This window comes from Leptodactylus fuscus, chromosome 9, assembly GCF_031893055.1.
Source record: "Leptodactylus fuscus isolate aLepFus1 chromosome 9, aLepFus1.hap2, whole genome shotgun sequence".
Classification (NCBI taxonomy): Eukaryota; Metazoa; Chordata; class Amphibia; order Anura; family Leptodactylidae; genus Leptodactylus; species Leptodactylus fuscus.
In genome coordinates, this window is record NC_134273.1 from 53598742 (window position 1) to 53621007 (window position 22266).

General features: G+C 44.1%; 1 protein-coding gene across 1 annotated transcript in view; it reads right to left on the reverse strand.

Moving 5' to 3' along the window:
* HMCN1 (hemicentin 1) overlaps nt 1–22266 on the reverse strand; it is a 222579-nt gene that overhangs the window by 181874 nt on the left and 18439 nt on the right. Inside the window, exon 2 of the mRNA XM_075286727.1 lies at nt 106–176. Within this exon, the coding sequence (XP_075142828.1) occupies nt 106–176 (71 nt within the window). The remainder of the gene's footprint in view (nt 1–105; nt 177–22266) is intronic.

Below are 22266 nucleotides of genomic sequence, written 5' to 3' on the forward strand. Positions count from 1 at the left end.
ACATTGTAGTGAGAAAATTATAGTGTAAAATCTGCATGAAGATATAAAGGTAAGATTTTGATGTAAAATGCTCTTTAGGTCAGGATTCTGTAATACTTTACTGACCTGTACGTATAATTCTTTAAGTTCATTCTTAAATGTCTCTGGATCAGTTGTGATTGTGACTGGACCGATTTCTGGAACAGAAATGATATGGTTAACCCGGCACTTTAATGTCTGCAAGATGTAGGAAAATCTACACTTATAGTACAGTAAGTGTTTTGTGATTTTCAATGAATTCCATCTTCCTCCCATTTCCTTAATTATGTCTTGTGCTCCAATTCAGCCTTGCCTTTCTTATACACAGATTTCCTAACCTGCACATAATGTACAATGTGGTCTGACTCAAGATTTTGGAAAGCAAAGCCATGTTCTTCTTTTCTTCTTTAAGGCGCGGGGGCTCCACTTTACAAAAAACTGGGCATTTTGACTACAGCAAAAAAAAAAAAAAAAACAACTGTGTTTTACAATACCTGCAAAATGGATGGGATTCTGTCCATCCAAACAATGGAGAAAAAAATCAAAAGTGGGAATGCTGTGAAAACCATCAAATTGTTTTTAAATTGCAGCATATCAGTTATACCTAATACCTTTTTACAATAGGAAAGGTCCTCTTTAAGGCAAACTGTACAATGGCATAAGTTATTTCTCTAGAGTCACAAACTATTAATCTAGTTTTATAGCTACAACCTTAATCTAAAATTGTATTTACTATTATGTTATAAAGACACCAGATTCTCAAATTAACCTACTATAGTCCTGGATCTTGATACATTAGGGTATTAATTTCCTTTATTTATGCAGTTTTGTAACTTGGGAGTATCTGGCAGGAAGGAATTGCTTGCTCTTTAAGCACCATTGTTGGAGTAGATAAGTATGATAGCACCTGTAAATTAATGGGATCTCCATGTAAAAAAAAGAATTCAGCAATGTTAGCCTTCACACAGAGTTTATGCTCCGCTCATTCTGAACGTAAAACTCATTCAGAGTGAGCGGCGTAAAAAACAGATCCCATTGACTTGAATGGGTGCCAGCATATGTACGCTCCACATTGAAATCAATGGGAGGCTGTTTTACCTATTGCTTTCAATGTGATACACGTGTATCACATTGAAAGCAATAGGTAAAAAAGCCTGCCATTTCAATGAGGAGCGTGCGTACACAGGCACCCATTCAAGTCAATGGGATCTGTTTTTTATGCCGCTCACTCTGAACGAGTTTTAAGTTGAGAATGAGCGGAGCGTAAACTCTGTGTGAAGGATCCCTTATGATGTACTTTGAACACCACTCACACTTTATTTTACACCTATTGTGACCCTTCACTTTCTGACATAATAAATACAGCTATTATAACTGTTAAGAATATTTTTTTTATTATAAAGATGGGTAAGATCACTGGTAATTTATCTCTAAAGTGCCTGGAATGACTAGGGTGTTAGGGATAATGGAATGTACATACGTGTCCACAATAACCTTTACTTAACTTTGGATTAGGACTTCTATTTCTTACTAAACAAATTCACTATAATTATCACAACTCGCTTTCAACACACTGGACATGAAGTAAGTCACATGACAACCGCTAGGTAGCAACACACATAGGATAGACATCTTATGACAGCGTATTTTGAAATCCTCCAGTTTTTACTAAAATTGTTCATCTTACACCATACATCTCTGGATACATTGAGCTACATCTATACTACAGTGCTTAGTGTAATTTTTCTAAAGTCCACTTTGCAAAGTGTAAAACTTCAAACATACCTACAATATTGTACGAAAAAGTGATGTCATATATTTGTCTATGAGCAGCCTTCTATTTTTTGTGTGAATTAAAGTCTTTCAAGGTTTTTTATATCATGTTGCGATAAGTATTGAATTGGTTCTTATGAAATAGGTCCTTAACAAAAATTGGAGGGGGGACGTAAGGTTACACACATTTGTATATTTTGTATACTACTTGCTCACACATTCATATTCAAGCCAAAATAAGTAAATTTATAACCTCTAAGAGTTTGTCAGGATGAAAACATAACATTTCCAAACTGTTTTCAAGTATTCTTGCATTTTGCTTATTTTAATTAAAGAAAAACAATCTCATATTTCCAGTCTCCAGAAATGGCAAACTTGTGAGTAAAATCACATCATACAAGAAATGTTAGCAGAATTTAGTAGGAAAAACAAAACATTTGTAGAACTAAGGGAGAAAACCTTCACATCTGCATAAAGTCTCAATGTTCTCCATTCTTCTTTGTAGATGGTTGACTTCAGATCCAGTGAAATGTATTGTTTAATACATAAAGAATGCTAACAGCAAATGGTAACATGTATACACTACATAAAGTGTATATATTTCCGGTGTACTAATGTTTTCACAAGTATATTGAAGCCCTTAAGGCTGCATTCACACGTGCCTTGGAGAATCCGTTCAGAGTCTGTCTGAAATTACAGTTGAAAGTCTCACAAGAACAACTTTTTTGTCCATCAAAATGACAAAGAAGAGACAGGTCCCATTATTCTCGAAATCTGTTGTTTTAAATCATTAGATAGATCCTTCTTCATATTTAGTCCATCCCTCTGTTTCTACAATGAAGCAAAAGATTGGAATAAAACAAGATGTGAACCCATCATTAGCGACATTCATTTCTTCTGTATTCCTGTAGTTCTCCGTAGAACCTACAGGAACTACAGTAGCGTACTGTACATGCGCGCAAGAGCGGAGTGTGACCCCAGCCGGAAGAAGACGCGGTTGCTGTTGAAGATGGAGGCGTCGCTGGAGAGAGTTCTCTGGCAGCAGTGGAGACACCCCCATTGCCGTTTGAGCGCTGGGCCCACCCCCATTGCTGCAAGAGAACTCATTTGCATACTGATAAAAAACTGTATTTCTACGGAACGGCGGGCCGGAGGCAACTGAGCAAGGTAGGAGATGAATAGCTTTTCTTAAGGCTATTCCGACGTGGTAAATAGAAAAAAAGTTGTTTCAGTGGTAGAATCCCTTTAAAATTTTCTCACAAGAGACTAATACTAAGTGTAAGAAGAGATACAGTGTTGGCCAAAAGTATTGGCACCCCTGCAATTCTGTCCGATAATACTCAGTTTCTTCCAGAAAATGATTGCAAACACAAACTCTTTGGTATTAATATCTTCATTTATTTTTCTTGCAATGAAAAAACATAAAAGAGAATGAAAAAAAAAGTCAAATCATTGATCATTTTACACAAAACTCCAAAAATGGGCCGGACAAAAGTATTGGCACCCTCAGCCTAATACTTGGTAGCACAACCTTTAGACAAAATAACTGCACACAACCGCTTCCGGTAACCATCAATGAGTTTCTTACAAGGCTCTGCTGGAATTTTAGACCATTCTTCTTTGGCAAACTGCTCCAGGTCCCTGAGATGTGAAGGGGGCCTTCTCCAAACTGCCATTTTGAGATCTCTCCACAGGTGTTCTACGGGATTCAGGTCTGGACTCATTGCAGGCCACTTTAGAAGTCTCCAGTGCTTTATCTCAAACCATTTTCTAGTGCTTTTTGAAGTGTGTTTTGGGTCATTGTCCTGCTGGGAGACCCATGACCTCTGAGGGAGACCCAGCTTTCTCACACTGGGCCCTACATTATGCTGCAAAATTTGTTGGTAGTCTTCAGACTTCATAATGCCATGCACACGGTCAAGCAGTCCAGTGCCAGAGGCAGCAAAGCAACCCCAAAACATCAGGGAACCTCCGCCATGTTTGACTGTAAGGACCGTGTTCTTTTCTTTGAAGGCCTCTTCTTTTTCCTGTAAACTCTATGTTGATGCCTTTTCCCAAAAAGCTCTACTTTTGTCTCATCTGACCAGAGAACATTCTTCCAAAATGTTTTTGGCTTTCTCAGGTAAGTTTTGGCAAACTCCAGCCTGGCTTTTTTTTTTTTATGTAGATTGTGAGTCCCACATAGAGCTCACAATGTACATTATTCCCTATCAGTATGTCTTTTTTTGTTTTTGGAATATGGGATGGAAATCCACACAAACATGGGAAGAACATACAAACTCCTTGCAGATGGTTTTTTGCCCATGGCAGGATTTGAACACCAGGACTCCAGCACTGCAAGGCTGCAGTGCTAACCACTGAGCCACCATGTGGCCCCTTGCCTGGCTTTTTTATGTCTCTGGATAAGAAGTGGGGTCTTCCTGGGTATCCTACCATACAGTCCCTTTTCATTCAGACGTCGACGGATAGTACAAGTTGACACTGTTGTACCCTCGGACTGCAGGGCAGCTTGAACTTGTTTGGATATTAGTCGAGGTTCTTTATCCACCATCTGCACAATCTTGCGTTGAAATCTCTCAATTTTTCTTTTCCGTCCACATCTAGGGAGGTTAGCCACAGTGCCATGGGATTTAAACTTCTTGATGACACTGCGCACGGTAGACACAGGAACATTCAGGTCTTTGGAGATGGACTTGTAGCCTTGAGATTACTCATGCTTCCTCACAATTTTGCTTCTCAAGTCCTCAGACAGTTCTTTGGTCTTCTTTCTTTTCTCCATGGTCAATGTGGTACACACAAGGACACAGAACAGAGGTTGAGTCAACTTTAATCCATTTCAATTGGCTGCAAGTGTGATTTAGTTATTTCCACCACCTGTTAGGTGCCTGAGGTAAGTAACAGGTGCTGTTAATAACACAAATTAGAAAAGCATCACATGATATTTCAAACAGTGCCAATACTTTTGTCCAACCCCTTTTTATGTTTGGTGTTGAATTATATCCAATTTGGCTTTTTGACAATTCTTTTTGTGGTTTTCCATTGAAGACAAATTAAATGAAGATAATAATACCAAAGAATTTGTGATTGCAATCACTTTCTGGAAGAAAATGAGTATTATCTGACAGAATTGCAGGATTTTCTCTCCGCATTATTCAGACAAAAACTCAGCGAAAACCCAGCAGAGGGGTCTACTAGTTTCCACGGGTAACTGCTTTTTAAGTGGATTGGGTTTCCTTTTATCGGAAGAATGGAAATCCAAGCACAAATGTGAACCTAGAGTGATCCAGCAAAGTTCACCTCACTTTATCCTGTGCCTGACACCTTATAGTAGCCTTATCTATTTGCATTTGGAATACTAGAAGAATAGCTGAGCCTTGGAATGAACAGCAGATGTAGTTTGGAAATCTACAGTAAGTGAATTTCCACATGTCTATCGTACAATAAAATGGAAATAATACGAAGACAGACTGGAGGGACCATGTGGTATTTTTAAGTGATTAATAGTTTGTTTCTAAGAGGGAAGCTCCAAGATTGTTTTAAAGTAGATCATCTGATTACAATTGGTCATAAATTTTGATATAATTCAAGGAATAACTACGAAAGCAGAAAAAAATCAATAGTTTTTTTGTAAAAAAAAAAAAAAAAAACATGAAAGTTTTCAGTAGATGATATCTTTTTAATGACTAACTCATAATGATGACAGATTATAACATTTCAAAGCTCCTGGCTTCTTCTTCAGATATAACTAAAAACAATTTCTGAAGACTGCATATTTATGTACAACAGGACACATAGGGATAGAATTTTAGGAGGGAGGGGGGAAGAGGCTTATTGGTATGTACACGTAAACAAATCCCCAGTTCCCAGGTTCTTATCAGTTCAGAGTGTCTTTATGGTTGTCTAAGGTCAGTGATTTCTGTAGGATTCCATGAACCCATGTGAAAGGTTCATTCCATTTTCCAGTGTGTTAAATAGGGTCATGCACTTGTACTCATAAATCCGTCTGTTCTTCTTGAATTTAAAATTCCCTCTTAAAATCAAAATGTTCATGTCATTGGTGATATTATGATCTTCGTTACAGAAATGTTTTGAAACAGGAAGGTCCATTCTTTGTTCTCTAATTGTATGGCGATGTGCGTTGATTCTCATTCTGAGCTTCTGACCGGTCTCCCCAACATACAGATTTTCAGTGGAACATTTGGTGCATATTATTAAATACACCACATTAGGTGTGTTACAGGTGAACGCACCTCGGATTTTATATTCCCTGTTAGAGTTTGATATCTCTATCCTGTCAGTTGTCAGTATGTGAGGGCAGGTTTTGCATCTTTTCTGTCCGCATGGAAATGTTCCTGTGTTAGTTGGAGGTGACAGTGAGCTGCTAATCACCATATTCCTGAGGTTTGGTGGCTGTCTGTAGCACAGGAGAGGGGGATCTGGAAATATGGATTTTAGACGGTTGTCTTTTTGCAGTAGTAGATGTAATTTGCATGTGATTCCTCTCAGCATCTCCAACTGTGGGTTATATGTGACGACCAGGGGCACCCGATTGTTTTCCTGTTTGGTATTGTATTTTAATAAAGCCAATCTTGGTATAGTTTTTTAGGTATTGAATGGATGGTAGTACTTTTATATTTGAGTTGTGTATATATGCGGAACTATGTATTCTTACTGTTGTGCATTCGTGCCGAAGTTTTAGCCAAAACTTTGCTAGGGTATTGGCCAATGTGAGTGGACAGGACTGTGAACACACCAGTGGATACTGCAAAGACTTCCTCACCCTTACTCAGGACTATAACCCAAACTGTATACAGGCAAACTGTATAGATGTACAGTAGTCCTTTGTAACTGCCACTATATGTCATGTATAATATTGATTTCCAATCTTTCCTATATGCAGCTACCTGGTCATACTACCTATGGTGATTTAAGAGGAATGTCATAGATGTATTAGACTAACATTCCAACCTAGTAATGATTCAAAGCTGCTGAATAATGATGTAACAATTCATTGCCTGGAGTGGTTGTCTGCTGTGCCCTCTTCTATGCAACCAAATGGCTATATATCATTTGTTTCATGGTTTCAGTGAAATACAGATTTGACCTATGCAATGTCAGGAAGCTGAGGGTCAAGAACATTCTTACTGAAATGTTCTTGCATGGTTGGACTTGTCACAACTACATACAGGATTATGGGTATATTATAGGCTATGCTCCAATCAGTAAGAGGCACATTATATTATTACATTATTAGGAAATGCTATGTAACCATTTATCACATGTACAGTATATATTTGTATACATGTAATATCACTCAAAGTTCATTGTACATGCTTATTATGCAGTTTCTGAGCATTAAATTCATTAAGTAACATACAAATGGATTGAAAATGTAGAGGGAATTAAGTGTTGTTTCAATAAGACTCCCATTCATTAAAGAAAGCTACCAGGAAAGGGGAAATGTAATGTCATGAGATAAACAATGTTAGCACAGGTTTGTAACCTCTGGTTACGTAGAGGTAGCTGTAGGAGCAGATGAAACTGGGAGCAACTGGGTCACCAGCAGAGGGGCCTTAAACTGGGGGCAACTGGGTCACTAGCAGAGGGGCCTTAAACTGGGGGCAACTGGAAGGGGACTTTCCTGAGATTATCTAATGAGCTACAATCCAAGTGAAATCATCAGTAGTTCTACAGAAAGTAGCAGTTTATCAGTGACCTTAATGCATGCCTATCTTTTCAGGTGACTTTTCAGGATAAGCTGACATTTGTGTGTGTATATGAGAAGACTATTTCTGTCCATTATAAGACCTAGATTATGCTGTATTTAGCAGCTTTCTGCCATGTTGGCTCTATCTGTAAATTGCAGTTCTCTCTGAGTTGGTGTGGGCAGACTAAATGGCATACCCTGCACATAGTAAGTACAGGTGAATCTGCTGTATAACTCTATCTATCAGGACCATAGAAAAATACTGAAATCTACTATTGTAGACAAAGCACTTTTGCTATAATAGGTACTATTTAGGTCCTAATTAGCTTTTTTTTTATCAGACTAGGCCTCTGTTTTTGTTTTTACCTTTCAAGACAGAAAAGTGGTTGATTTCATTCACATGTAGCTCTAAAAGTACAACCCACCTGTGCTGTAGGTTTTCAACAAAAATGAATTTACTGCAGGTTTTCACCACTGCATCCATCCTTTGTAATACCAATAGGAATTCTGCCATTAACACCACCCTACTTTAGGTGGTTTGTGATGCAGCCATGATGCGGGAACTGAACCTAAAAGAGCATTTCATTACCTCCTGAAGATTTACAGAAATCTAACTTCTATCAACATTAAACACTACTTAAAGAGGACCTTTCACCATATCTGGGCACATGCAGTGTTATATCGTGCTGTGCTGTGGAGCGAGGAGGAACGGCGTTCCTCCCCGCTCACACAGCACAGCGTGATAGGCGCCGCGAGGCAGAAGGACGTCTCTGGCTAATGGTCAGAAACGCCCTTCTGACCACAGAAGAACTACGGTACCGGACCATAAGCTCTTCACACCGGGCACAGATTGGGAAAGCCGACAGTGTGCTGAACTCAGCGCACTGTCAGCTTTCCGGCAGTATATGGAACTGCATGTGCCTGGATATGGTGAAAGGTCCTCTTTAAAGAAAAAAATACAAAAAGTTTCATTATTCAAAGCTAGCTTTCTCAGTTTCAGTCTCCATACATAACTGCACATATTCCCTGTAATATATTTTCTATGATGGGCCCAATCTCCATACTTCTCTGTCTACCTATCTTTTAATCCCATTTTCCTACATCTTACCCATGCTCTCAGGGCGGGGACAAAGCATTAGTAAAGTGTGCCCTTCCTTCCTTTCCAGCATAAAATTGACTAATATTGCAAGTAATTGGGTCAGAAATGTAATATGTGCAGAAATTGAAGTTGAACACTACTACATCTGTACATATACAACGTTTATACATGTATACCTGCGCACCAAGACTGTGTACATTTATCTTTTTACTGTTGACATGAGTGAGATTCTTAGAAACACGTGCACAGCATTTTTCAATATTCAGTTTGATAGCTTGTAACTCATCATTAATATGGCATAAGAGAAACATAATAGGATTCTGTTTCTGTGGAACATGCACCTTATTAATGTGTAAAGGTCCTCCAGTCATTGGAAGACAAGGCTGCAGACACGAGGCTCCTGCATATATTGCTCATGCTGGTTTTGGTATTTTTACAAAGCTGCCATGTACAATATTTCCCACATACCCAGAAGTGTGCAGGGCTGTGCAGGAATGTAATCCCTGTATTACTGGGAAAGTACTGCCTAAGGGAGGCTCAATTCACCTCATGGCAGTGCATATCTAACTGTACCCCAGGCCTTCTATCGCCCCTTGTCCCAGCCTGCTATTTCCTATTCGTATAGTATTTCGGTCAGTACAGTGTTTGTAAGCCAGGGTCAGAAGTGGAACCATCATGGAGAAAAGTATAATGAGTATAATGTAAAGATATGTACTGTGTGAAACTGTCTAAAGATAGGTCACTCATTTTTGGCCTTGGATAACCCTTTAATCTCCTTGGCAGTTTCTAAGCAGTCATACTTTCTACATGCAGAGATCACCAACACAAATAAACTATAGTTGCCCTTGACCAGTGTTTATTGCTAGTAATTTTAGATAGAAGTGCTACTCCTCCACGGGGCCCCAGGAATAAATCTTCTCTGGCATGAAGAAGCCCTCCAGTTGAACTCATTCTTACTATTTAATACAAGCACTGACATACTGCAGTACAGCAGAGTTACTCGCTAGTAAAGGTATTCTGGAAATAATGTATTATACTCACAAATATATAGTAAAGGCATACATATCGTAATAAAATCATGGTATCTACCAAACACAGCCTGATGTGAGTTCCTCCAAGATACTGGCTTCTAGCAGGGCATACATCATGATGGAAGGAGGTTTCTGTTACACAACCTTCTCCATAGTTCATTCAAGAAAATAGTGAACATACAATAGTGAAATAACTCAAAGCATCATTTAACTTTCCCCCAAATCATAAGTAAATAATATACATAACAATGGTAGATACTAATCATTCACCATTAACAAATAGTGTGAATTGCTAGGTACAAATGCAGGAACAATTAAAGGGGTTGCTCGGGATAAAATGCATTTTCTACACTAATCTAAACACCCTCCCCCACCTACTTTCTAAATTACATACTTTAGCAAAAATGTATACTTACCAATATCCCTGGGGCATCATGTGACTACCCCAGGCACATTTTCTGATTATTCGGTGACATTCCGTTATCCTGTTTCCAGAAACGGAACATCATCAATACTCTGCCCCCCTCTACCCCATTAAACTTACCTGTCTTCCTTCTGTGAGGATGGCTCCTCCTGTTCTTTGACTCTGCTGGCACATATGCAATAGCCTTGGCCTTGCTCTGTAGCCGACGCTCCATCTCTACTACGCAGGCAATGGTGGCTCCTCCGGCCTGCGCACACGCCGGAGGAGTCAAGGAAGAGATGGAGCCATCTCCGCAGAAAGAAATCTTCACAGGAAGACAGGTAAGCATGATGGGGTGGGGGGTGAGCTTAGTTAGTTAGTTGGGAAGGGCTAGTAGTGGGCGGGATAGCTAGGGAGACAGGGAGGGGGTGTGAGGGAGCGAGAGAGGTAGGGGGAAGAAGTAAGAGGGAGGTAGTGTGAGTCAGCCTACAACTACCATGATGCATTGTATGAGCTAAGACTGCAGCTACAACAGAGAAAGAAGTGCAGAGAAAACCAGGAGCTCTTAGAATATCCCAGAAATCACTCAAAGCACTGATAAAGGTATTTGGGTGCACTTATTAACCCATTAAAAGGACTTCAGACCTTTTTTAAAAAACTCAGGTCACCTGCTCTCTGCCTGCAAACTGTGCTAAGCCCCGCCCCCTCCGCTCGGCTCCGCCCCCTCCGTTCGGCAACGCCCCTCCTCCCGGGGGGGGGGGGCGGCTTTCTGTAGTTCACCTCGGGCGGCGAAAGGAGAAGGTTCACCCCTGGGTGTAGGCCTTCCTGAATAGGTGAGTCCTTAGGGTCTTCTTGAAGCCTGTGATTGTGGGGGTCAGTCTTATGTGTCTTGGTAAGGAATATGGGGGAAGCACAGGAAAAATCTTTGAGACGGTTGTGTGAGGAGCAGATGAGAGCAGAGCAGAGTAGGAGGTTGGAAGTCTTTGGAGAATCTGATGTTACGTGTGGTCAGGTAGCAGAAGATTAGGTCATAGATATATGGAGGGCACAGGTTGTGGATGGCTTTGTATGTTAACGATAGTAGCTGGAACTCAATTCGCTGGGTAGCCAGTGAAGGGACTGGCAGAGGGGAGCAGCCGATTAATAACAAGGGGTGAGGTGAATTAAGCAAGCAGCGCAGTTTAAGGTGGACTGGAGATGGGTGAGGGTGTTTGCTGGGAGTCCATGGAGAAGGGTGACCCCTGTATAAGTAATGCCGCCCCTGCTACCTCTTGTGTCACCCCCTCTACCTCATAGATTGTAAGCTCTTGCGAGCAGGGCCCTCAGTCCCATTGTGTGAAATGATTCTCTTTGTAATGTATCTGTCTGTATTTTAACCCTACAAATTGTACAGCGCTGCGGAATATGTTGGCTCTATATAAATAAAATGTATTATTATTATTATTATTATTATTATTATTATAAGGGTGTTGCAGTAATCTAAGATTTTGACCTACAAAAAACACAGAAAAAAGCACCGCGCACCACCTTGTGCATTACCCTTTACAGTAATTCCAGAAACAAGTTCAACAGATAAGTGGATAATCACCTTCTGGTGCTGTGAACTAGTCACAGCACCTTAAGCATCACTTAATAAACCAAGGTAACCAGCAGCAAACAGATCTTAACCGTATAGTCACGTATAGATAATGCCAAAAACAGGGGAGGGGGACGGTATGTACTGTATTTATTTCATTATATATATATATATATATATATATATATGATATGTCTACTGAAGTATTTTAATGTATATCATTTTAGATGTTTATCTTACGATGTATTTGGTTCTTAAGATAATTTTAAATTGTGATGATGTCATTTGGGGGTGTATCCGCTATATGTCTATTTATACTCAGTGTATGTAGCGTTTGTGTTATGGTGTCCTTATGTACACCTGATAAAGAAACCAGCTTTCGGTTTCGAAACGTGTTGTGTGAGAGGCTTTAATAAAGGACGACGGTTGGTAAGAGTGGATCTATTTGTCCACTTCATACTTATTTATAAGTTGGTTGGATTGGTCCCCCCGTTTTTGGCAATATCTAAGATTATGAGGGCATCTTAGAAATTTCTGGGGTGAGGAAGGAGTGGACTTGATGGATGTTCTTGAGTTGAAGGCAGTAAGAAGTGTTGAGGGTTTGAACGTGCGACTTGAACGATAGGTCGGAGTCCAGAGACTGGACCCGTGGGACAAGGGTAAGTGTGGTTCTGTTAACTTTGATAGATGGGTTAGGTAGAGGGGCTGTATGGGGTAGGGCGAGGATTATGTACTCCATTTTCTCCATGTTGAGTTTGAGAAAGCAGGAGGAGAGAAAAGAGACTACGGCCGCTAAACAATCTGCAACTCTGGACAAAAGAGAGGTAATGTCTGGGTCAGAGAGGTATATTTGGGTGTCATCGGCAAAGCAATGGTATTGAGAACCATGGGATTCTATGAGTTGGCCCAGGCTGAGGGTGTAGAAGGAGACCAGGAAGGGTCATAGGGCAGAGCCTTGTGGGACATCTACAGAAAGAGGGTGTGGTGAGAAGGCGATACGCGATTGGGAGACAATGAATGTGCAATGACTTGTGCACAGTGGCAGAGCTACCATCACAGAAGCCATAGCGACTACAGAGAGAAGTGTAGGCAGCTGTGGGCAGGATTGGGGATCGGTAAGCAAGGCCATGGCACTTAACAAGTATTTGTTGGGGGAACAAGGTGGTTAAGTGGTTCGCCTGGTGGTTTCATTCAGACTTAACATGTCCAAAATTAAACTGCTATTATTATACTCTGGGGTCTCTACAGACCCCAGAGTATAATGAGCGGAGGCTCAGAGGAGGTGATCAAACATAGAAACAGTTACTCACCTCTCTGGGCTTGAGCACTGGTCTTTGGGCCTCTTCAATGAAGTCATAGACTGCTGAGGCCTGTAATTGGGCTTCAGTGGGGGTTTGCTATGGTGCCCTGTCTGTATTAGTGTCACTTCTGTCTGTGCAGTATCTTGCATTTGGTGTGCTTAGCATCTGCATTTTACTTTGGGGTGGCAAAAGATTTAAGATGTGAGTAGAGAGTTCATTTACATTTTACTTCATTCCTTGCTTTTGGGCAAATTTTTTAAAATCCTATATGCCTGTAATAAAAGAAGGGACTGTGAAGCAGTATATAGAAAAGCAAGCTTCAAACCTTTGCAGGGAATATTATAACTAAGTTTTTCAGTAAGGGGGTATACTCAATTGAAAATAAATAAAACGTAGCTTTTAGAGATGAGCGAACACTAAAATGTTCGAGGTTCGAAATTCGATTCGAACAGCCGCTCAATGTTCGTGTGTTCGAACGGGTTTCGAACCCCATTATAGTCTATGGGGAACAGATACTCGTTAAGGGGGAAACCCAAATCCGTGTCTGGAGGGTCACCAAGTCCACTATGACACCCCAGGAAATGATGCCAACACCTCTGGAATGACACTGGGACAGCAGGGGAAGCATGTCTGGGGGCATCTAACACACCAAAGACCCTCTATTACCCCAACATCACTGCCTAACAACTACACACTTTACACACTCAATACCACCTCTCTGACAGTAGGAAAACACCTTGAAACATGTGTATTTGGCACTTGCAGTGAGGAGAGCTTGTCACCAGCAGTGAATTTGGCCCTTGTAGTAAGTTGAGGTTGGCACCAACATTTGTTTTGAAAATCAGGGTGGATTGAGCCTCTAACCAGCAGAGTTTGGGCAAATTCATGGTGGAGGGAGCCTCTAAACACCCCAGTTTGGGCAAATTCATGGTGGAGGGAGCCTCTAAAAACCCCAGTTTGGACCAATTCATGGTGGAGGGAGCCTCTAACCAGCCCAGTGTGGGCAAATTCATGGTGGAGGGAGCCTCTAAAAAACCCAGTTTGGACCAATTCATGGTGGAGGGAGCCTCTAAACAGCCCAGTTTGGGCAAATTCATGGTGGAGGGAGCCTCTAACCAGCCCAGTTTGGACCAATTAATGGTGGAGGGAGCCTCTAAACAGCCAAGTTTGGAACAATTCATGGTGGAGGGAGCCTCTAACCAGCCCAGTTTGGACCAATTAATGGTGGAGGGAGCCTCTAAACAGCCAAGTTTGGACCAATTCATGGTGGAGGGAGCCTCTAAAAACCCCAGTTTGGACCAATTCATGGTGGAGGGAGCCTCTAACCAGCCTAGTTTGGGCAAATTCATGGTGGAGGGAGCCTCTAAACAGCCCAGTTTGGGCACATTCATGGTGGAGGGAGCCTCTAACCAGCCCAGTTTGGACCAATTAATGGTGGAGGGAGCCGCTAAACAGCCCAGTTTGGACCAATTCATGGTGGAGGGAGCCTCTAAAAACCCCAGTTTGGACCAATTCATGGTGGAGGGAGCCTCTAAAAAACCCAGTTTGGACCAATTCATGGTGGAGGGAGCCTCTAACCAGCCCAGTTTGGACCAATTAATGGTGGAGGGAGCCTCTAAACAGCCAAGTTTGGACCAATTCATGGTGGAGGGAGCCTCTAAAAACCCCAGTTTGGACCAATTCATGGTGGAGGGAGCCTCTAAACAGCCCAGTTTGGGCAAATTCATGGTGGAGGGAGCCTCTAACCAGCCCAGTTTGGACCAATTAATGGTGGAGGGAGCCTCTAAACAGCCAAGTTTGGACCAATTCATGGTGGAGGGAGCCTCTAACCAGCCCAGTTTGGACCAATTAATGGTGGAGGGAGCCTCTAAACAGCCAAGTTTTGGGAAATTCATGGTGGAGGGAGCCTCTAACCAGCCCAGTGTGGGCAAATTCATGGTGGAGGGAGCCTCTAAAAAACCCAGTTTGGACCAATTCATGGTGGAGGGAGCCTCTAACCAGCCCAGTGTGGGCAAATTCATGGTGGAGGGAGCCTCTAACCAGCCCAGTTTGGGCAAATTCATGGTGGAGGGAGCCTCTAAACAGCCCAGTTTGGGCAAATTCATGGTGGAGGGAGCCTCTAAACAGCCAAGTTTGGGCAAATTCATGGTGGAGGGAGCCTCTAACCAGCCCAGTTTGGACCAATTAATGGTGGAGGGAGCCTCTAACCAGCCCAGTTTGGGCAAATTCATGGTGGAGGGAGCCTCTAAACAGCCCAGTTTGGACCAATTCATGGTGGAGGGAGCCTCTAAAAACCCCAGTTTGGACCAATTCATGGTGGAGGGAGCCTCTAACCAGCCCAGTTTGGGCAAATTCATGGTGGAGGGAGCCTCTAAACAGCCCAGTTTGGGCACATTCATGGTGGAGGGAGCCTCTAACCAGCCCAGTTTGGACCAATTAATGGTGGAGGGAGCCGCTAAACAGCCCAGTTTGGACCAATTCATGGTGGAGGGAGCCTCTAAAAACCCCAGTTTGGACCAATTCATGGTGGAGGGAGCCTCTAACCAGCCCAGTTTGGACCAATTAATGTGGAGGGAGCCTCTAAACAGCCAAGTTTGGACCAATTCATGGTGGAGGGAGCCTCTAAAAACCCCAGTTTGGACCAATTCATGGTGGAGGGAGCCTCTAAACAGCCCAGTTTGGGCAAATTCATGGTGGAGGGAGCCTCTAACCAGCCCAGTTTGGACCAATTAATGGTGGAGGGAGCCTCTAAACAGCCAAGTTTGGACCAATTCATGGTGGAGGGAGCCTCTAACCAGCCCAGTTTGGACCAATTAATGGTGGAGGGAGCCTCTAAACAGCCAAGTTTTGGGAAATTCATGGTGGAGGGAGCCTCTAACCAGCCCAGTGTGGGCAAATTCATGGTGGAGGGAGCCTCTAAAAAACCCAGTTTGGACCAATTCATGGTGGAGGGAGCCTCTAACCAGCCCAGTGTGGGCAAATTCATGGTGGAGGGAGCCTCTAACCAGCCCAGTTTGGGCAAATTCATGGTGGAGGGAGCCTCTAAACAGCCCAGTTTGGGCAAATTCATGGTGGAGGGAGCCTCTAAACAGCCCAGTTTGGGCAAATTCATGGTGGAGGGAGCCTCTAACCAGCCCAGTTTGGACCAATTAATGGTGGAGGGAGCCTCTAACCAGCCCAGTTTGGGCAAATTCATGGTGGAGGGAGCCTCTAAACAGCCCAGTTTGGACCAATTCATGGTGGAGGGAGCCTCTAAAAAACCCAGTTTGGACCAATTCATGGTGGAGGGAGCCTCTAACCAGCCCAGTGTGGGCAAATTCATGGTGGAGGGAGCCTCTAACCAGCCCAGTTTGGACCAATTAATGGTGGAGGGAGCCTCTAAACAGCCAAGTTTTGGGAAATTCATGGTGGAGGGAGCCTCTAACCAGCCCAGTTTGGACCAATTCATGGTGGAGGGAGCCTCTAAACAGCCCAGTTTGGGCAAATTCATGGTGGAGGGAGCCTCTAAAAAACCCAGTTTGGACCAATTCATGGTGGAGGGAGCCTCTAACCAGCCCAGTTTGGACCAATTAATGGTGGAGGGAGCCGCTAAACAGCCCAGTTTGGACCAATTCATGGTGGAGGGAGCCTCTAAAAAACCCAGTTTGGACCAATTCATGGTGGAGGGAGCCTCTAAACAGCCCAGTTTGGGCAAATTCATGGTGGAGGGAGCCTCTAACCAGCAGAGTTGGTGGAAATCAGGGTGGAGGGAGCCTAGTATTAGCAGAATTGTGCAACGCTTATGGTGGATGAGTATGAGGATGCGGAGGAATTGGAGAGGTTGAGTACAGACATGGAGTTTCATGTTGGGGTGCTTTACACAGGTGGGCACAAAAATGACGGCTCTACCCAGTGGTGGTTCATTTTTATCAAAGTGAGCCGGTCGGCACTCTCAGCTGACAGACGGGTGCGCTTGTCAGTGATGATGCCACCGGCTGCACTGAACACCCTCTCAGATAGGACGCTGGCGGCAGGACAGGACAGCACCTCCAAGGCATATAGGGCAAGTTCAAGCCACAGGTCCAACTTCGACACCCAATACGTGTAGGGCGCAGAGGGGTCGGAGAGGACAGGGCTGTGGTCGGAAAGGTATTCCCGCAACATGCGCCTATACTTCTCATGCCTGGTGACACTAGGACCCTCCGTGGCGGCACTTTGGCGAGGGGGTGCCATCAAGGTGTCCCAGACCTTAGACAGTGTGCCCCTCGTTTGTGTGGACCGGTGAGAACTTGGTTGCCTACTGGAGGAACTGCCCTCCCTGCCGCCAACGTCACATGCTGGAAACATCTCCATCATATTCTGCACCAATTGCCTGTGGCAAGCATTGATGCGATTGGCCCTCCCCTCTACCGGAATAAAAGACGAGATGTTGTTTTTATACCGGGGGTCAAGGATAGCAAAGATCCAGTACTGGTTGTCCTCCATGATTTTGACAATACGCTTGTCGGTTGTAAAGCACCCCAACATGAACTCAGCCATGTCTGCCACAGAGCATGACTCCTCTGGCCCCACCGGAAAGTTCAATCTCCATTTCCTCCTCATCCTCCATGTCTACCCATCCGCGCTGCAACAATGGGACGATTCGAAGTTGCCCGGAAGCCTCCTGTATCACCATCACATCATCGGACAACTCTTCTTCCTCCTCCTCCTCCTCCTCCTCCTCCATTAAACGCAGTGAAGCGGACAGATGTGTGGACCTACTCTCCAGCTGTGACGGATCGGATGCTATCCCTAACTCCTCTGTGTGATCTGAGTTATCCCTGATGTCAATCAGGGATTCTCTCAGAACACACAAGAGCGGGATTGTAAGGCTCACCATCGCATCCTCAGAGCTCACCCTCCTTGTGGACTCCTCAAAGACCCGTAGGATGTCACAAAGGTCTCTCATCCATGGCCACTCATGGATGTGAAACTGAGGCAGCTGACTTTGTGGCACCCTAGGGTTTTGTAGCTGGTATTCCATCAAAGGTCTCTGCTGCTCAACCACTCTATTCAACATCTGAAACGTTGAGTTCCAGCGTGTGGGGACGTCGCACAAAAGCCGGTGTTGTGGCACATGCAGGCGTTGCTGGAGAGATTTTAAGCTAGCAGCGGCTACTGTCGACTTGCGAAAGTGGGCGCACATGCGCCGCACTTTCACCAGTAGCTCTGGAACATTGGGGTAGCTCTTTAGGAAACGTTGCACCACTAGGTTGAAGACGTGGGCCAGGCATGGAACATGTTGGAGTCCGGCAAGCTCCAGAGCTGCTACCAGGTTCCGGCCGTTATCACAAACGACCATGCCTGGGCCCAGGTGCAGCGGCTCAAACCATATTGCCGTCTCATCGAGGAGGGCATCCCTCACCTCGGAGGCAGTGTGCTGTCTGTCCCCCAAGCTGATCAGCTTCAGCACAGCCTGCTGACGTCTACCAACGCCAGTGCTGCAACGTTTCCAACTCGTAGCTGGGGTCAATCTAACAGCGGAGGAGGAGGCGGTGGCGGAGGAGGAGGCGGTGGCGGAGGAGGAGGCGGTAGAGGAGGAGGAGGAGGGGGGTGTTCTTCTCGTGTCCCTGCCAGGAATGTTAGGCGGGGAGACGAGGTACACCGGGCCAGTTTGGGAAGCAGTCCCAGCCTCAACTACATTCACCCAGTGTGCCGTCAGTGAAATGTAGCGTCCCTGTCCGCATGCACTTGTCCACGCGTCGGTGGTCAAGTGGACCTTTGTGCAAAGCGCGGAACTAAGGGCCCGCCTGATGTTGAGTGACACGTGCTGGTGCAAGGCGGGGACGGCACACCGGGAGAAGTAGTGACGGCTAGGGACGGCATAGCGAGGTGCCGCAGTTGCCATCAGGTCCAGGAAGGCGGGAGTTTCAACAAGCCGGAACGCCAACATCTCCTGGGCCAGCAGTTTAGCGATGTTGGCGTTCAAGGCTTGCGCGTGTGGGTGGTTAGCAGTGTATTTCTGCCGCCGCTCCAATGTCTGAGAGATGGTGAGTTGTTGTAAAGAAACGCCTGATGGTGCCTTTGATGGTGCAGGAGAAGGAGATAAGACAGGACCAGGGGAGGATGAGGTAGAAGTCAACAAAGTGGCGGAGGCAGATGAAGTGGTGTCCTGGCTCGTCCTCTGGAGTGCATCGCCAGCACAGTCAGCAGTGGCAGTGGCAGAGGCAGTGGCAGAGGCAGTGGCGTGAACGGCAGGCGGCCTTTGTCCTGCCGTTGCTGCCTGCCACTGATTCCAGTGCTTGGATTCCAAATGACGGCGCATTGAAGTGGTGGACAGGTTGCTCTTCTCAGAGCCCCTAATCAATTTCGAGAGGCAAATTGTGCAGACAACACTATATCTGTCCTCGGCGCATTCCTTGAAAAAACTCCACACATTCGAGAAACGTGCCCTCGAGGTGGGAGTTTTTCGGGGCTGGGTACGAACTGGAACATCTTGGGAGATTCCGGGTGTGGCCTGGCTTCGCCTAAGCTGCTGACCTCTGCCTCTGCCTCTAGCTACCCTTTTTGGTGCTGCACCTGCCTCAACATCCACACTACTTTCCCCGCTTGACATCCCCCCTGTCCAGGTCGGGTCAGTGTCCTCATCATCCACCACTTCCTCTTCCAACTCCTGTCTCATCTCCTCCTCCCGCACAATGCGCCGGTCAACTGGATGCCCTGACGGCAACTGCGTCACATCATCGTCGATGAGGGTGGGTTGCTGGTCATCCACCACCAAATCGAACGGAGATGGAGGAGACTCTAGTGTTTGAGCATCTGGACACAGATACTCCTCTGTTAGGTTCGTGGAATCGTGACGTGGAGAGGCAGGTTGAGGGACAATGAAAGGAGCGGAGAACAGCTCTAGGGAGCAGGGACAGTTTGGGTTATTGTTCTGTAAAGCTTCGGAATTTTGGGAGGAAGGAAGACAAGACTGTTGGGTAATAGGAGGAGAGGAGGCAAAGTCTGACTGGCTGCTGGACAATGTGCTGTAAGCGTTCTCTGACAGCCATTGCAAGACCTGTTCCTGGTTCTCGGGCCTACTAAGGTTTGTACCCTGCAGTTTAGTTAATGTGGCAAGCAACCCTGGCACTGTGGAGTGGCGCAATGCTTGCTGCCCCACAGGAGTAGGCACGGGACGCCCTGTGGCTTCACTGCTACCTTGCTCCCCAGAACCATTCCCCCGACCTCGCCCACGGCCTCGTCCACGTCCCTTTCCGGGAGCCTTGCGCATTTTGAATTCCTAGTTAGAAATTGGCACTGTATACCAGTAGTAAAAATTGTGGGTGCACGTAACCCCAATATATTCTTTGAATTCCCAGTCAGACACTGGCACTATATGGCAGTAGCAAGAAATGAGGGTATTTATAACCCCAATATATTCTTTGAATTCCCAGTCAGACAATGGCATTGTATACCAGTAGTAAAAATTGTGGGTGCACGTAACCACAATATATTCTTTGAATTACCAGTCAGAAACTGGCACTATATGGCAGTAGCAAGAAATGAGGGTATTTATAACCCCAATATATTCTTTGAATTCCCAGTCAGACAATGGCACTGTATACCAGTAGTAAAAATTGTGGGTGCACGTAACCCCAATATATTCTTTGAATTCCCAGTCAGAAACTGGCACTATATGGCAGTAGCAAGAAATGAGGGTATTTATAACCCCAATATATTCTTTGAATTCCCAGTCAGACAATGGCACTGTATACCAGTAGTAAAAATTGTGGGTGCACGTAACCCCAATATATTCTTTGAATTCCCAGTCAGAAACTGGCACTATATGGCAGTAGCAAGAAATGAGGGTATTTATAACCCCAATATATTCTTTGAATTCCCAGTCAGACAATGGCACTGTATACCAGTAGTAAAAATTGTGGGTGCACGTAACCACAATATATTCTTTGAATTCCCAGTCAGAAACTGGCACTATATGGCAGTAGCAAGAAATGAGGGTATTTATAACCCCAATATATTCTTTGAATTCCCAGTCAGACAATGGCACTGTATACCAGTAGTAAAAATTGTGGGTGCACGTAACCCCAATATATTCTTTGAATTCCCAGTCAGAAACTGGCACTATATGGCAGTAGCAAGAAATGAGGGTATTTATAACCCCAATATATTCTTTGAATTCCCAGTCAGACAATGGCACTGTATACCAGTAGTAAAAATTGTGGGTGCACGTAACCACAATATATTCTTTGAATTACCAGTCAGAAACTGGCACTATATGGCAGTAGCAAGAAATGAGGGTATTTATAACCCCAATATATTCTTTGAATTCCCAGTCAGACAATGGCACTGTATACCAGTAGTAAAAATTGTGGGTGCACGTAACCCCAATATATTCTTTGAATTCCCAGTCAGAAACTGGCACTATATGGCAGTAGCAAGAAATGAGGGTATTTATAACCCCAATATATTCTTTGAATTCCCAGTCAGAAAATGGCACTGTATACCAGTAGTAAAAATTGTGGGTGCACGTAACCCCAATATATTCTTTGAATTCCCAGTCAGAAACTGGCACTATATGGCAGTAGCAAGAAATGAGGGTATTTATAACCCCAATATATTCTTTGAATTCCCAGTCAGACAATGGCACTGTATACCAGTAGTAAAAATTGTGGGTGCACGTAACCACAATATATTCTTTGAATTCCCAGTCAGAAACTGGCACTATATGGCAGTAGCAAGAAATGAGGGTATTTATAACCCCAATATATTCTTTGAATTCCCAGTCAGACAATGGCACTGTATACCAGTAGTAAAAATTGTGGGTGCACGTAACCCCAATATATTCTTTGAATTCCCAGTCAGAAACTGGCACTATATGGCAGTAGCAAGAAATGAGGGTATTTATAATCCCAATATATTCTTTGAATTCCCAGTCAGACAATGGCACTGTATACCAGTAGTAAAAATTGTGGGTGCACGTAACCCCAATATATTCTTTGAATTCCCAGTCAGAAACTGGCACTATATGGCAGTAGCAAGAAATGAGGGTATTTATAACCCCGATATATTCTTTGAATTCCCAGTCAGACAATGGCACTGTATACCAGTAGTAAAAATTGTGGGTGCACGTAACCACAATATATTCTTTGAATTGCCAGTCAGAAACTGGCACTATATGGCAGTAGCAAGAAATGAGGGTATTTATAACCCCAATATATTCTTTGAATTCCCAGTCAGACAATGGCACTGTATACCAGTAGTAAAAATTGTGGGTGCACGTAACCCCAATATATTCTTTGAATTCCCAGTCAGAAACTGGCACTATATGGCAGTAGCAAGAAATGAGGGTATTTATAACCCCAATATATTCTTTGAATTCCCAGTCAGACAATGG